General features: G+C 41.2%; 1 protein-coding gene across 2 annotated transcripts in view; it reads right to left on the reverse strand.

Moving 5' to 3' along the window:
- SLC23A2 (solute carrier family 23 member 2) overlaps positions 1-13,088 on the reverse strand; it is a 142,695-nt gene that overhangs the window by 32,609 nt on the left and 96,998 nt on the right. For both annotated transcript variants that reach the window (XM_015474092.3, NM_001205430.1), the window contains exons 6-8: positions 3,595-3,683; positions 2,504-2,574; positions 1,350-1,531 (exon numbers count right to left, since the gene is read on the reverse strand). In XM_015474092.3, the coding sequence (XP_015329578.1) occupies positions 1,350-1,531; positions 2,504-2,574; positions 3,595-3,683 (342 nt within the window). The remainder of the gene's footprint in view (positions 1-1,349; positions 1,532-2,503; positions 2,575-3,594; positions 3,684-13,088) is intronic.

Consider the following 13,088-nt stretch of genomic DNA (forward strand, 5'->3'; position numbering starts at 1 on the left):
TTCTCTGAGTTATTTATAATGGTATTCTCTTGCTTCTAAGTGGTTTGGGGGTTTTATTCATTCTTTTATTATTGGTTCCTAAAGTTTACAGCAGGACAGTAAACACAATTTCTCCTTTTTGGAACTTACTGCATTTCACTGAGTGAACATTCTCACGTGCCTTCAACACACCCATCCTGATATGGAAATATTGACAACCTTTGGTGAAATGAGAAAACTAAGAACAACGCTGGATGTTTTCTCATACTTTAATTTATAATGATATATGGATTACAATTATGTAAGGATTCACTTTATTTGTAAACCACATTCTAACACAGAGAGGCAGAATTAAGTGTCACGGGTTAAGTTCGAATCAGACTATTTGGGTTTTGAAAAGCATCCTGGCTAACTGTGTGACCCTGAAAAACTAACACTGCATCTTTGTCCCTGGATTTCTTTACTTGTTAAACAGGGATAACACTGGTACCTACCTTAATTTATAATATATACAACCAGTGTTATGTAAAGCATGATATGTAGGCTCAATACATAGTGTTTTTCATTGAATAATTACAGAAATTTTCACAAAACAAAAACAATTAGAAATCCTCTTGTGTTACTTAATTTTTTAAGAAATCTGACTGATTGCAAAAATTCTAGAGTCTTAGAATCATTTCTTATGAGGTGGTCAACTCTTACGTATGCTCTATAGAAATATGCTCTACAGAAATATGCTCTACAGAGATATGCAGAGACTGTGGGTTCTATCTGTGGTACACAGAAAGCAGTGGCTCTAATAATCAACCTTATAAAGTTCTGAATGTCTTTACTGACATTACTGAAAAAAGGGATAAGTGACATTTAATTCACTTCAAGTACTGTGCGAAAGGACTGGCACCGACCAGCAGGACTCTGGCAGAAATGACAGCTTTGTGACAGGTGTGCAGAGCTGTCTGACCTGAGAGCCACATGACCCTTGATGCCAACACTGCAGGCCACAGCTCTGTCTCCTGCCAGTCTGGAAATATTTTTGAGTCTCATTTAAAGGATTCAGCTTCTTAGTATTTCAATTTCCATATATGAGACTTGGCATGACCCCAGAAGTCAAGAGTTAATGGCACCCCCATCTTACTCCTTTCTCTAAGTTTAAAACCTTACAACCCTCCCAATCTTTAGAATACCTTGACTGCATGGCACTTTAATAATTCCCTGGCATGAAACAAATAAAGTTTAAACTATCAGACTAATCTTACATATCTCCTAAAGTCTGTATAAATGTTCAAAACATTCAAAGAAGCTGTCCCTCGGTGTTGGGAAGAAAGGAGATTTTTTTACTGTCCACTCCTGAGTGGCCTTGGAACACTTACAGCATGGCGATGCCCCAGTGCTTCCCTGCTCTCTCTCCTGCTGCCTGGAAACCAGAGAGGCCAATGAGGGCCACAGTGGGTGTGATGGTCAGGGGCCCGATGTATTTCAGCAGAGCCCCAGGCAGGCCCAGGAGGCCGATGACCACTTCTATCAATGAGGACATGATGATGGCTCCCTGGATCTGGAGCAAGAGAGGACACAGACATAAGAGCAAGCTGCTTATAAATCACACACTCTTAAATGTCACCTGCAACCACAACTGATAATTCTGTAAGGCATCAAGCTATTATAAAATAGGCATGACATAGCTGAGAAATTCCTGGGAAACCCTAAAGATACCAGTGGGTGTGATTGGGACCTAGCAAACCTAAGTATCACCAGACTGATGTAAGAGTATTACCGAAATGGGCACTGGACACAAAATCAGCTTTCCTATTGCACTGATTGAGACAGACATAATTTATCATTCTCATTTAAGACACAACATTCAAAACAAGCCTCAAAGGTACAATGCAATACAAAGATTCTTGACTTTAAGAAGTAGCTCCTGCAGGACATTTAAAAGGTAGTGTTACTGACAAAAATTCTAAAGGAATATTTCTATTGTACAGAATGGTCATATCTGTTAATTCTAAACTAATGGTGAATGGTTTTACAGGTTTTGGAAGATATGGATAAAATGTCAGTCATTCTTTGTATCTAAGGACTCCCATACCCTCCCTATTCTATCCAAGTGCACCGAAGCAGACAAATGGCTTTAATTCCTTCAACCAACACAGACAAACACTGAGGCAAGAATAAATCGTTTTGCAACCTATCAACTCTGTGGCTCCCTCCAAAGGGAGCCATGTCCCTCGGCTGGTTATGCTGGAGGGTGTAAGCAGACAGGTCTGTGGCAGCACAGGAGAGGAGGAAGAGAAAGAAGGACAGAAAAGAGGGCAAGAAACAATACTGTCTGGTGGCACAAAGCACTTCTACAAGCTTTATTTTATAGCGATGTCATCTAAATTGAATTTCACAACACAAATGAACATATCAGTAGCTGGAAAAAAAAAAGAGCTCAGTGTAAGCAACTTCAGTATACTGGGCATGACCAACACTGAAGATGAGAAGAAACACAAAGAAGCCGTAGTAGACAATGCTCATCATTTACCTCGCGTATTCGGGGATACCAGATGTGTTCTGTGTGTAACAGCGCTGTCGTTCCGTTGGCAACCGAAACATCTTGAAAACAAAAACAAAGACAAAATTTTTCTTGGAGTGACACTGATGTTTGATGGGACATATTCATTTTACTCTTTTTAAGAAGAATTTTCTCCCTGTTCTAAGTATATCTGTATAAATACCCAACCCTAAAATTCAAGTTACAACAGTACAGCATATCATACTGAAAGGTGGATTCCCTATCGCTAATATAACCAAATTTATTCACCAACAAGAGCTCCCAGCTTCTCAGAAGCTGACTGAACTGCTGATACACACTGCTAGTCCCAGTCTCATACGAAGACCAACCTTTGCAAGCAGCTTATTGAAATGACCAATAGCAAGGTTGCCTGACTAAGGTTTTAAAAACCTAGATAAAACTGAGGCCCTTTTTCTGTTCCTAAATCAAATCAGTGGTCACAAAGTAACTCCTAGGAGCAAGGAAGGAAATAAAGACTAGAAAATTCTGCTCCTAGAGCCTAAAAATTTAACAGTATTTTGAGAGTACAACAGGTCTGTCTGCTTTCCTCAAATCCCCTATCTGATCTCTTCCTGACCTTACTGGGTTATTTAAGGATCTTTGCAATCACTATGAGGAGGATAGGAGGTGGAATGAAAGTCATTTGCAGAAAACCAAAGCAGCTAGATCCTTAAAAAGCAAAGATGTTTCAGAGAAAGGATGCTGATGCAGCAAAGAGAGTGACTACTGGTGGTTCGTAAAATCCACTGAAAGAAAGAGGCAGAAAAACAGCACAAATATTTTTCTATTCTGTTTCCATATTTATCAATTTCATTAGCACAGAGAAATGAGGTCCTTTACTGGTCCTTACTTGCTCTGGGGGTAGGGATGAATGAGTGGATACAGAGAGAGACAGAAACACGATCCACAGATTGGAGTATTCTAAGCTATTTTGTTGGTTGTGTGTTCTGTGCCTGATTCCAGAAAGGATTTACCACTGCTGGGGGCAGCACATCCAGGCCTCCCTTCTATCATCTGCATTAAAGGACCCCAATGACATATGTGGAAATAACTGCAATTACCTGTGGTGTTACATTTCCATTTATCTAAAGACAGGATGGCTCGAGCAGGGGCCAGAAATGCAAAAGCACTGGCCTGAAACAGGGGTAACCTAAAAGAAACGAGACCAAAACCATGATCACGGCATCAGGAACTACCGAGGTAGTTCACTATTTGACAGCTTAACAGTCTTTTCCATAGACAAACAGCACATGAGTAAACGCAGGCACACCTGGAAAAAAAGCCCCAGTCTGCAAAGATATCCTTGGCCATGCAGCCAGGGACGCTGGCTTCTCCATTCTCCCCTCCTAATGCTCTCTCCCCAGAGAGCCCCAGGGTAGGTTCTGGGGGAGCTCTGTAGTCAGTGCCAGCACCCCAATACCAGCCCCTGACATTACCACCTTTCCCCTTGGTGGGGGGAATGCAGGCATTGGGGTGTCTCTGTCCTGCTGAGCTTGTGAGCTCCTTATTAAACATCAATGTACCTCTTCTATTTTACCATCCTCCTCCCTTTCAAATTCTTATTGGTTATCATGGGAGAAAAACCTATCTCCCCCTGTCATTCCATTTTGTAAGTCAAAAACTGCCATGAATCACTGGGGATAAGCATTAAGATTATGTTAGTTATCTATTGAGAAAAAGGAAAACTGCAAGTTACAAATCAACAGTAGATAAAACATTCTGCTTAATCATAAAAAATACTCAAAAAAGCGCTTGTACCCTTATTTCTAAAGGACCCAGAAAACTTGCAGATTCTGTTAAATTTCCTGCCTACACTGTCAAACTAAATGCAGAGATCCTCAGATACCATCATTCAATTACATTCTAGATAATTCATATTGATTTTATGAGCACGGGTGCTACTCAAATTCAAAAGATTTTATTATTTATTATTAGAGTATAATAGAGTGTTTTCCACTGGAGTTGTATTAAGGTGGCTCTAATGGGCTAACAAAGGAACTCAATCACTATCTTTAACATTATTTTGAGGGTAAAATATGAAACTAGCCCTTTGGTTTGCAGGGTTTGGAACTTTCAGATATCCAGATCATTCTTAAAATACTCCTAAGCAGCCTTGAATCAGTGTCCTGGCCAGTAGGATAGGAACCCAGCCAGGCTCTCCTCTGAGCTGACAGTACGTCCTGCCCTGAGCGACACAGTAACTGGATTGAGAAACAGTGGCTCTGGCTGAAGGACATAGAGCCACTTTACAAATACAGAGCTGATACACACTATTCTGAGGTAGATGAGGCTCTTCCCCCATACAATCATCTAAACTTCAGATCCCTGGGCTCTCCAAGCAGACAGGACTGTCTGTTCTTTTACTCTGTACTGATGACTGGAAAGGAAACAAATTAAACTGTGCTTTTCTTTACACAAGGAGTTGGAAAACCACCTGGTTTTATGAGTAAAGTTTCACTGGGACACAGCCACCACCCTCACTCATTCATAAGCTGTCTTCGCCTACTTTTATGCTTCAATGGTAGAGCTGAATAGTTACAACAGGGAACACACAGCCTAAAATATTCACTGGTTAACACACTACAGAAAAAATAAAATTGCTAACCTTGACTACAGGGAAAGTATATCTTAAATATGTGAAGATAACCCAAAAATGTAGAATTTTTTTTTTAGTAGACATTTTAAAAGTTAATAAATAGTGTTAACTAGATGTCATTAATGGAGAAGGCAATGGCACCTCACTCCAGTACTCTTGCCTGGAAAATCCCATGGATGGAGGAGCCTGGTGGGCTGCAGCCCATGGGGTCGCTAAGAGTCAGACACAACTGAGTGATTCACTTTCACTTTTCACTTTCATGCATTGGAAAAGGATATGGCAACCCACTCCAGTGTTCTTGCCTGGAGAATCCCAGGGACGGGGAGCCTGGTGGGCTGCCGTCTATGGGGTCACACAGAGTTGGACACGACTGAAGTGACTTAGCAGCAGTAGCAGATGTCATTAAGAAAATATGAGCAGATTTTGTAGCCCCAGGAGAGAAAAAGAACCTTAACAAGCCCCACACAAGTTCTTACTTTGTTCAAAACTCTGCTGGAGGTGCCTCATTTCCTCTTGAGCATCCAGGTGACCTGAATCCATTTCCCAGTCTAGTCTCTCACCCATCATGTCACACACCTGCACTCCAGGCAAGCAGTCTATGTTCTTGCCTCTGAGCCTTTGCTTATCTCTTCAGTTATCAATTCATTTCTAAAGCTCCATTTCTATTCAACATTTAAAGGCCACAGAAAATACCATCTCCTCCAGGAACTATTCTTGGCTCTCCTAAGGATCTATAATGCATTCCCCTACTGAGGACATTCTGGCCATGATTTCTACAAGTTACTCCCCAAGTTGCCAGGGAACTGCTTCATGATTCCCTGGGGTGGCGTGGGGGGGTGGTGGGCGCTGGTTAAAAATGAACATTTCTTCATCTCACTCAGTCCAAGTTAATCAGAGTCTCAGGTGGAGTCTCTGAATGTGCATTTTGAATAATTACTTCTGGGTGAGGCTGACACACTAGGCATCGACCCCTATGCCAGATGAAGTGATTTATCATTTTGGTCTCTTGATGAACGTTTCCTGGGTGTCTGCTTGACACAGGCACACTTATGAACAGATGAGACAATGGGAAAAACCACCCCTGGGCCCTTGAAGGGTTTCTGTTGTGTGAAACAGATTATCTATCATGGCTATACATGAAGGGTAGTGAGGGAGACGGTACAAGATGCCATGGGAGTCTGTTATCACTTAAAGGGACAATAGGTACTTTGGCCCATAAGCAAGAAGTTAGTAATCCAGGCAGAGGAGAGCAGATGCAAATGAGAGCCACAAAACAGACCCAGAAATCCTCAAAGAATTGCAGATACTTTACTGTGGGTGGGAATTGGTGTGGTGAAGGTCAGAGGGGACCAAAGAGCAAATGCCTTGCAATTTTCTTGTAAACAAGAGAAAAACTAGTGAAGAACCTTGCTCTGAAAGGATCACTTCTGGGGGGAAAATGCAAAAGTTGACCTTAACTCCAAAACTATTCTCAAGGCATTCCAAGAGGCTGTGACAGAGCTCTGGTTAGTGGTCCTCGTTTCACTGACTCCACCCATCCTCTGGTGGCAGTTCAGATGACCAGCCTGCCCATGTCAGGTTTCGGCCTCTACAGCTCCCTTCACAGCACTGAAGCATCTGTATTGAAGAGCTCCCTGCTGCTAACCTGCTCATCTCCCCAAGGGGTGGTATCGCCCTGACAGTAGGAACTGAGCCTGTTTACCCATCACTGGACCCCCAGCACTAACTTTCGCTTAGTAATTAATGAAGGTGCTATTGACAAATATCTTTCGAGAGGAATTTTATTAGACTAGAAATAAGAGGTTATGTCTTTCTGCCATGTTGATTTTAACTGCAAATTTGGGGGAGAACTTTTTTAAGATTAAAGGCACTGGGTAGAGACTGTGGAGAAGGCAGTGGCAACCCACTCCAGTACTCTTGCCTGGAAAATCCCATGGACAGAGGAGCCTGGTAGGCTGCAGTCCATGGCGTCGCTACGAGTCAGACACGACTGAGCAACTTCACTTTCACGCATTGGAGAAGGAAATGGCAACCCACTCCAGTGTTCTTGCCTGGAGAATCCCAGGGATGGGAAGCCTGGTGGGCTGCCGTCTATGGGGTCGCACAGAGTCGGACACGACTGAAGCGACTTAGCAGCAGCAGCAGCAGAGAGAGTAGAGAGTTCAATGTGCATGGATTTTCAAGATAAAATCAGATAACTCCCCCATGCCCCAGAGGCTGGCCGTCCTCTATGGTGCCATCAAAGAAAAGGTATCAAAAAGTTTAAAAGGAAACAGTCCCACTAGCAGCACCAAGAAGGGATGAAATGCATCTGCCCAGAACTAAACCATTTAATGAAAATGAATAAAGCAAACACATAATTCAACAGCACAGAGAATACACTCTGTGCCTGGCTTCCTCCATCTACCAAGAAAGTAATCAAGTTGGTAACAAAAACTTTCATCACCAAGTAAACATTTACTTGAATCTAAGCTGCAGCACAATTCCAAGTTTGGCCTTAAGAAAAGCAAAATACAATGTGTCAAAGAATATTCTTTTCTTAATTGGAAATATTTCCGTACTGTTTACTACACCTACATGTATGTATGTATCTGCTGGACTGCTGAAAAGGAGCTTGTGGGCATGGAGTCCTCTACCCAAACACTTTAGCAGGCCATCTCTTAAGAATAAATAAATCCTTCCACATCATTGCCCCCTGCCCCATAATCACACCCAAGAAAGGTGACATGAATTTTAATAACAAGGCCTAATAGTTAGGCCATACTTAAATTCCCCAAATTCTTTTAAGATTTTTTTTTTTAATGTGGACCATTTTTTAAGTCTTTACTGAATTTGTTACAATATTGCTTCTGTTTTACATTTTTTGCATTTTTTTGGCCAAAGGCATGTGGGACCTTAGTTCCCTAGTCAGGGATCAAACTTGCACCCCTTGCATTATAAGGTGAAATCTGTCACTAGACAGAAGTCCCTAATTGTTTATAAAAGTGCTTATATCCAGTCACAGTTTCTACACTGCAGCTGGTTATCGTGCACCATACTTAAGAGTCAGGCTAAACATTTTTGGCAAAGACTACTCAGGTGTCACTGCCTTCTTTGGTAGCTCAGCTGGTAAAGAATCACCTGCGATGCAGGAGACCCCAGTTCCATTCCTGGGTGGTGAAGATCACCTGGAGAAGGGATAGGCTCCCAGTTCAATTCCTGGGTGGGGAAGATCCACTAGAGAAATGGATAGGCTACCCACTCCAGTATTCTTGAACTTCCTTGGTGCTCAGCTGGTAAAGAATCCGCCTGCAATGCGGAAGACCTGGGTTTGATCCCTGGGTTGGGAAGATCCCCTGGAGAAGGGAACGGCTACCCATTCCAGTATTCCAGCCTGGAGAATTCCATGGACTGTACAGTCCATGGGGTCACAAAGAGTCGGAAATAACTGAGCGACTTTCACTTCCAAATACTTCTGGCAAAGACTGCTCAGGTGTCGTACCTTTCTTATAGCATCACATCAGGAGGCCTGTCAGGCTGTCCCATGAAGTAAGAAAACTTGGTCAGGGTAGTGACTACTGGAACTCTCCATTTTAAAAGTGCCTCTTCCTTTTGTAATGAATAAATTATCTATAAGGTGATTCGTAAATTGTACAAATATTATATTCTCACTAGTTTATTAACATTCTTACAGTGTGGCTTAAAAACTATAATTTTTAATTTTATCATTCCATTGATATTAATTAGTGTCCTTTTGGTTTGTTTGTTTGATTGTTTTTAAATGCTTTTATTTATTTGGCTGTGCCAGGTCTTAGGTGCAGCATGTGGGATCTAGTTCCCTGACCAGGGATCGAACCCAGACCCCCTGCATTGGGAGCTCGGAGTCTTAGCCACCGGACCACCAAGGAAGTCCCTTTGTGTCCTTTTGTAAAGAGCTTTTCTTTTTGTCCAAAAAGAAAATATCATCATAAACACATGGACTAATTTTTCATTCAGTTTAATAACACACTTCCATGACTATTCCTTTTAATATAAACTGTCCCAAATTTGCCCAAAGCACCACAGTTCCAGAATTATACCAATGTCACTACTAATAAGACTACTAAGTTTAAGGTTGAAGCTGAAACTCCAATACTCTGGCCACCTGATGCAAAGAGCTGACTCATTTGAAAAGACCCTGATGCTGGCAAAGACTGAGGGCAGGAGGAGAAGGGGACAACAGAGCATGAGATGGTTGGATGGCATCACTGACTCAATGGACATGGGTTTGGGTAGACTCCAGGAGTTGGTGATGGACGGGGAGGCCTGGCGTGCTGAGGTTCATGGGGTCGCAAAGTTGGAAAGGACTGAGCGACTGAACCAAACTGAAAGTTTAAGGTTTCTCTTTTTTTTTCCTTTAGAATATATTTCATTCAGAGTGTGCATAGTACTATGTTCTAAAGTCTATGAATTAATTCTTTTCCCATGTGGCCAGCAATTTGTCATAGGTTCACTTGTTTCTGTTTGTATTCAATTTTAGGATTTGTGTTTCTTCATCCTTTTAGAGTTTGTGTTTTGAACATGTTGAATATTTTATAGTTTTAAAATAAAACCATAAAACATATGGTCACTCCCATTCCTATCACCTCCACCCTCCAAATCTCACTTATCATTAACCATTTTTATTAATTTCTAACTTATCCTTATTTCTTCAAACATACACACTGTTTTACAACTTGCTTTTTCCAATATATCCTTAGAACGTACTCTATACCAGTTCAAGAAGCTCTTCCTTATTCTTTCTCAGAGCTGCATTCACTGTGATGTATGATAGTCTCCTACATATGGGCATTTAAGTTGTGTTAACTATTTTGTCATTACAAATTACACAGCAATAAAAAAACTTTCTGCATTTATTTTGCATTTGTGGGAGCGTATCTGCAGGGTAAATTTCTAGAAGTAGGACTGTTAGATCAAATGGTAAATGCATATGTGCTCTCAATACTGTAACACCCCTCCTCATAGGGACTGAACTATTTTCACTCCTGACAGCAACATGTAACAATGCCTGTTCTCCTACAGGCTTGTTAAAATTATTTTTGTTAATCTGACAAGACAAATTGTGTCTTAGGGTAGATTTAGTTTCTGAAAAACTGAAAGTGTCACTCAGTCATGTCCAACTCTTTGAAACCCCATAGACTGTAGCCCGCCAGATTCCTCTGTTCATGGAATTCTCCAGGGAAGAATATTGGAGTGGGTAGCCATTCCCTTCTCCAAGGAATCTTCCCAACCCAGGGATTGAACTCAGGTCTCCTGCATTGCAGGCTGATTCTTTACTGTCTGAGCCACACACTCCTGACAGCAATGTGTAACAATGCCCATTCTCTCAGTTTTGCCATCAGAGTGGCTTGTCCAAATTATTTTTTGTCAATTGACAAAGGAGACAAATGGTGTCTCAGAGTAGATTTAGTTCGTACTTCTCTTATTATAAAGTCAATTTGATCCTTTCCTATGATGAAGGGCCATCATACATATAGCTTTTTTGAGAATTGTCTATTTGTGTCTTTTGCTTTTTCTATATATATATATATTTTTTAACTTTGATTGTAAGAGTTCTTTCTATATTAGACACATTGTTGTTTAGTTGCTAAATTGTGTCCAACTCTTTTGTGACCCCATGGACTGTAGCCTGCCAGGCTCCTCTGTCCATGGGATTTACCAGGCAAGAATACTGGATTGGGTTGCCATTTCTTTCTCCATGGGGAATCTTCTTGACCCAGGGATCGAACCTGAGTCTCCTGCATTGGCAGGCAGATTCTTTGCCACTGAGCCATCTGGGAAGCCCCAGTTAGAGATATTAGAACTTACCTGTATTACAAATATTTTCTCCAGTTTGCCATTTTTTATATTTTTTACAATGCAAAGCTTAAAATTTTAAAACACTTAATGGCATTATATTTTAATCCTTTTATTGATTCTAGAGTTTGAGTCCTATTTTAAAACTCTTTCCCTACTCAAGTTATAAAGGAATTCACCCTGGTTTTATTCTAACAGTTATATGGTTTCACATTTCTTGCATTTGGATTTCTAATCCATTTTGAGTTGATTCAAAGAAAACTCTTAACTAAAGGCAAGTCTAATGTTTATCTTCATGTCCATGATATTCTGGTCTTATATGCAAATATCAAAATTATATGAATTAGCTCAGTTAACACTTTCAGTTAGACACACTCCTGGGGGACCCCAGTAGAAAGCAGCCAACTGGCTACTCTCCCAGCAGGAGGCTTTGTCCAGACAGAGCACAGGAATTTAGGGGGCCTGGCTGGGTCCAATTTTGATAACCTCTTTTTCAAGCATGATAGTATTAACTATTTCAAGTCAAAAGTTTATTACATTACTTAAATATCTAGTCAGTCACAGAGAAGCATAAGGGAATTCTTTGATGTGGACGATGCTCTATCTATTGGTTGTGGTGGTGATTAAGTGACTATACACATGAGTAAAAATTCATCTAACTATGCACAGGAAAAAAGGAAAATTTTACTCTGTGTCAATTACCCTTCAATCGATAGACTTAAAAAAATTTTGTCTATAAAGTGTCTTTCTTGGAGGAGAAATGGGGGGATGATTCCTTAAAGTACTAGAGTTATGTCAAATAGTTACAAAAACACAAAACTGAAAAAGAAAAGAGCTTCACTCTGGGTATTGACAAGAAGCTCTATCTGTGGCTCGTGTGTAGTGCTGCTCTATCCCGGTGCAGCTTTTGTCAGGCAGTCCACCTGCCTGAAAAGGAAGGATAAAAGGGAGAGTCAGTGGGCCATGAGGAAGACGTGCATTTTAGAACACGTGGAAACATAAGGGGCAAGTGAGATGTCACAGTCAAAGAAAAAAGACTGTGGGGAACTAAATTCATTAACCCCACATATAAGAGGACTTAGTCTCCTAGTCATCTGAAGCATCAGAAATATTAGCAAACAGAGAAATAACATGTTAACTGAAGGGGGAGACCACTCAGAAAAGCTCGAGTTGAAGGAGTTCACCAGTGGTCGTGTGGCCAAGGAGTGCACTCAACCCCTGTTGTGTCATCAAGCACTAGCAGCTCCATTTGGTGTCCCAGAGCAGGTGCACCCTCATCTGCCTCACCTACACACCCTTCCGAGGGGCCACTAAACTAATAAGCACCAACAGGCAAGTGTGGACAGGTGCCAGATATTATCTTATTTGATGCTTACTAACAACTTTATTACTATTACCATTCTGGAGAGGAGAGAAGGGGTTTTGAGACCAGTCAACTAGCCAAAGCCACACAGCTGAGGACTTCCCTGGTGATCCAGTGGTTAAGAATCCACCTTCCAGTGCAGAGGATGTGGGTTTGAATCCTGGTTGGGTAACTAAGATCCCACATGCCAAAGAGCAACTAAGCCCGCTTGCTGTAACTACAGAAGCCCACCTGCCACAACAAAATATCCTGTATTCCTAAATGAAGAGCCCTCATGCCGCAACAAAGCTCCAACGCAGTCAAACAAATAAATGTTTTTAAAAAAGTAAACGGGAGAATGGGAGTGATGTCACCTCTGAAGCCAAAGCCCCACTATACAGCTGGTGAGGGGAGCCAGGCAAAGCTCCCCTCTTTCTCCAAGGTAGTGACCTCTAGTTTTTCACTGATGCCCATGTTTTTAATATACTACCTAAAATTTTTTGAGTTAAATAGTATATATATATATATATATATATATATATATTTTTTTTTTTTTTTTTTACATGGAGGCAGGAAAAACCTACAACTTGCCATTAAGAACCTACTTAACATGATACACTCACTATCATCTATACAGTAATGCTGGCAAAAAGGTTCATTCTGAACCAACCATGCCTTTGGACCCATCTCCCAGTTTAGAATTGTGGAACAAATCAAATACCACCCCCAAGAACACAAGTAGACACATTCAGACCATGGAACGCTCAACAAGACAACTGCCCTGGACTCTTTAAAAAGAGGAT

The sequence above is a fragment of the Bos taurus genome, chromosome 13, assembly GCF_002263795.3.
Source record: "Bos taurus isolate L1 Dominette 01449 registration number 42190680 breed Hereford chromosome 13, ARS-UCD2.0, whole genome shotgun sequence".
In the NCBI taxonomy this organism is placed as follows: Eukaryota; Metazoa; Chordata; class Mammalia; order Artiodactyla; family Bovidae; genus Bos; species Bos taurus.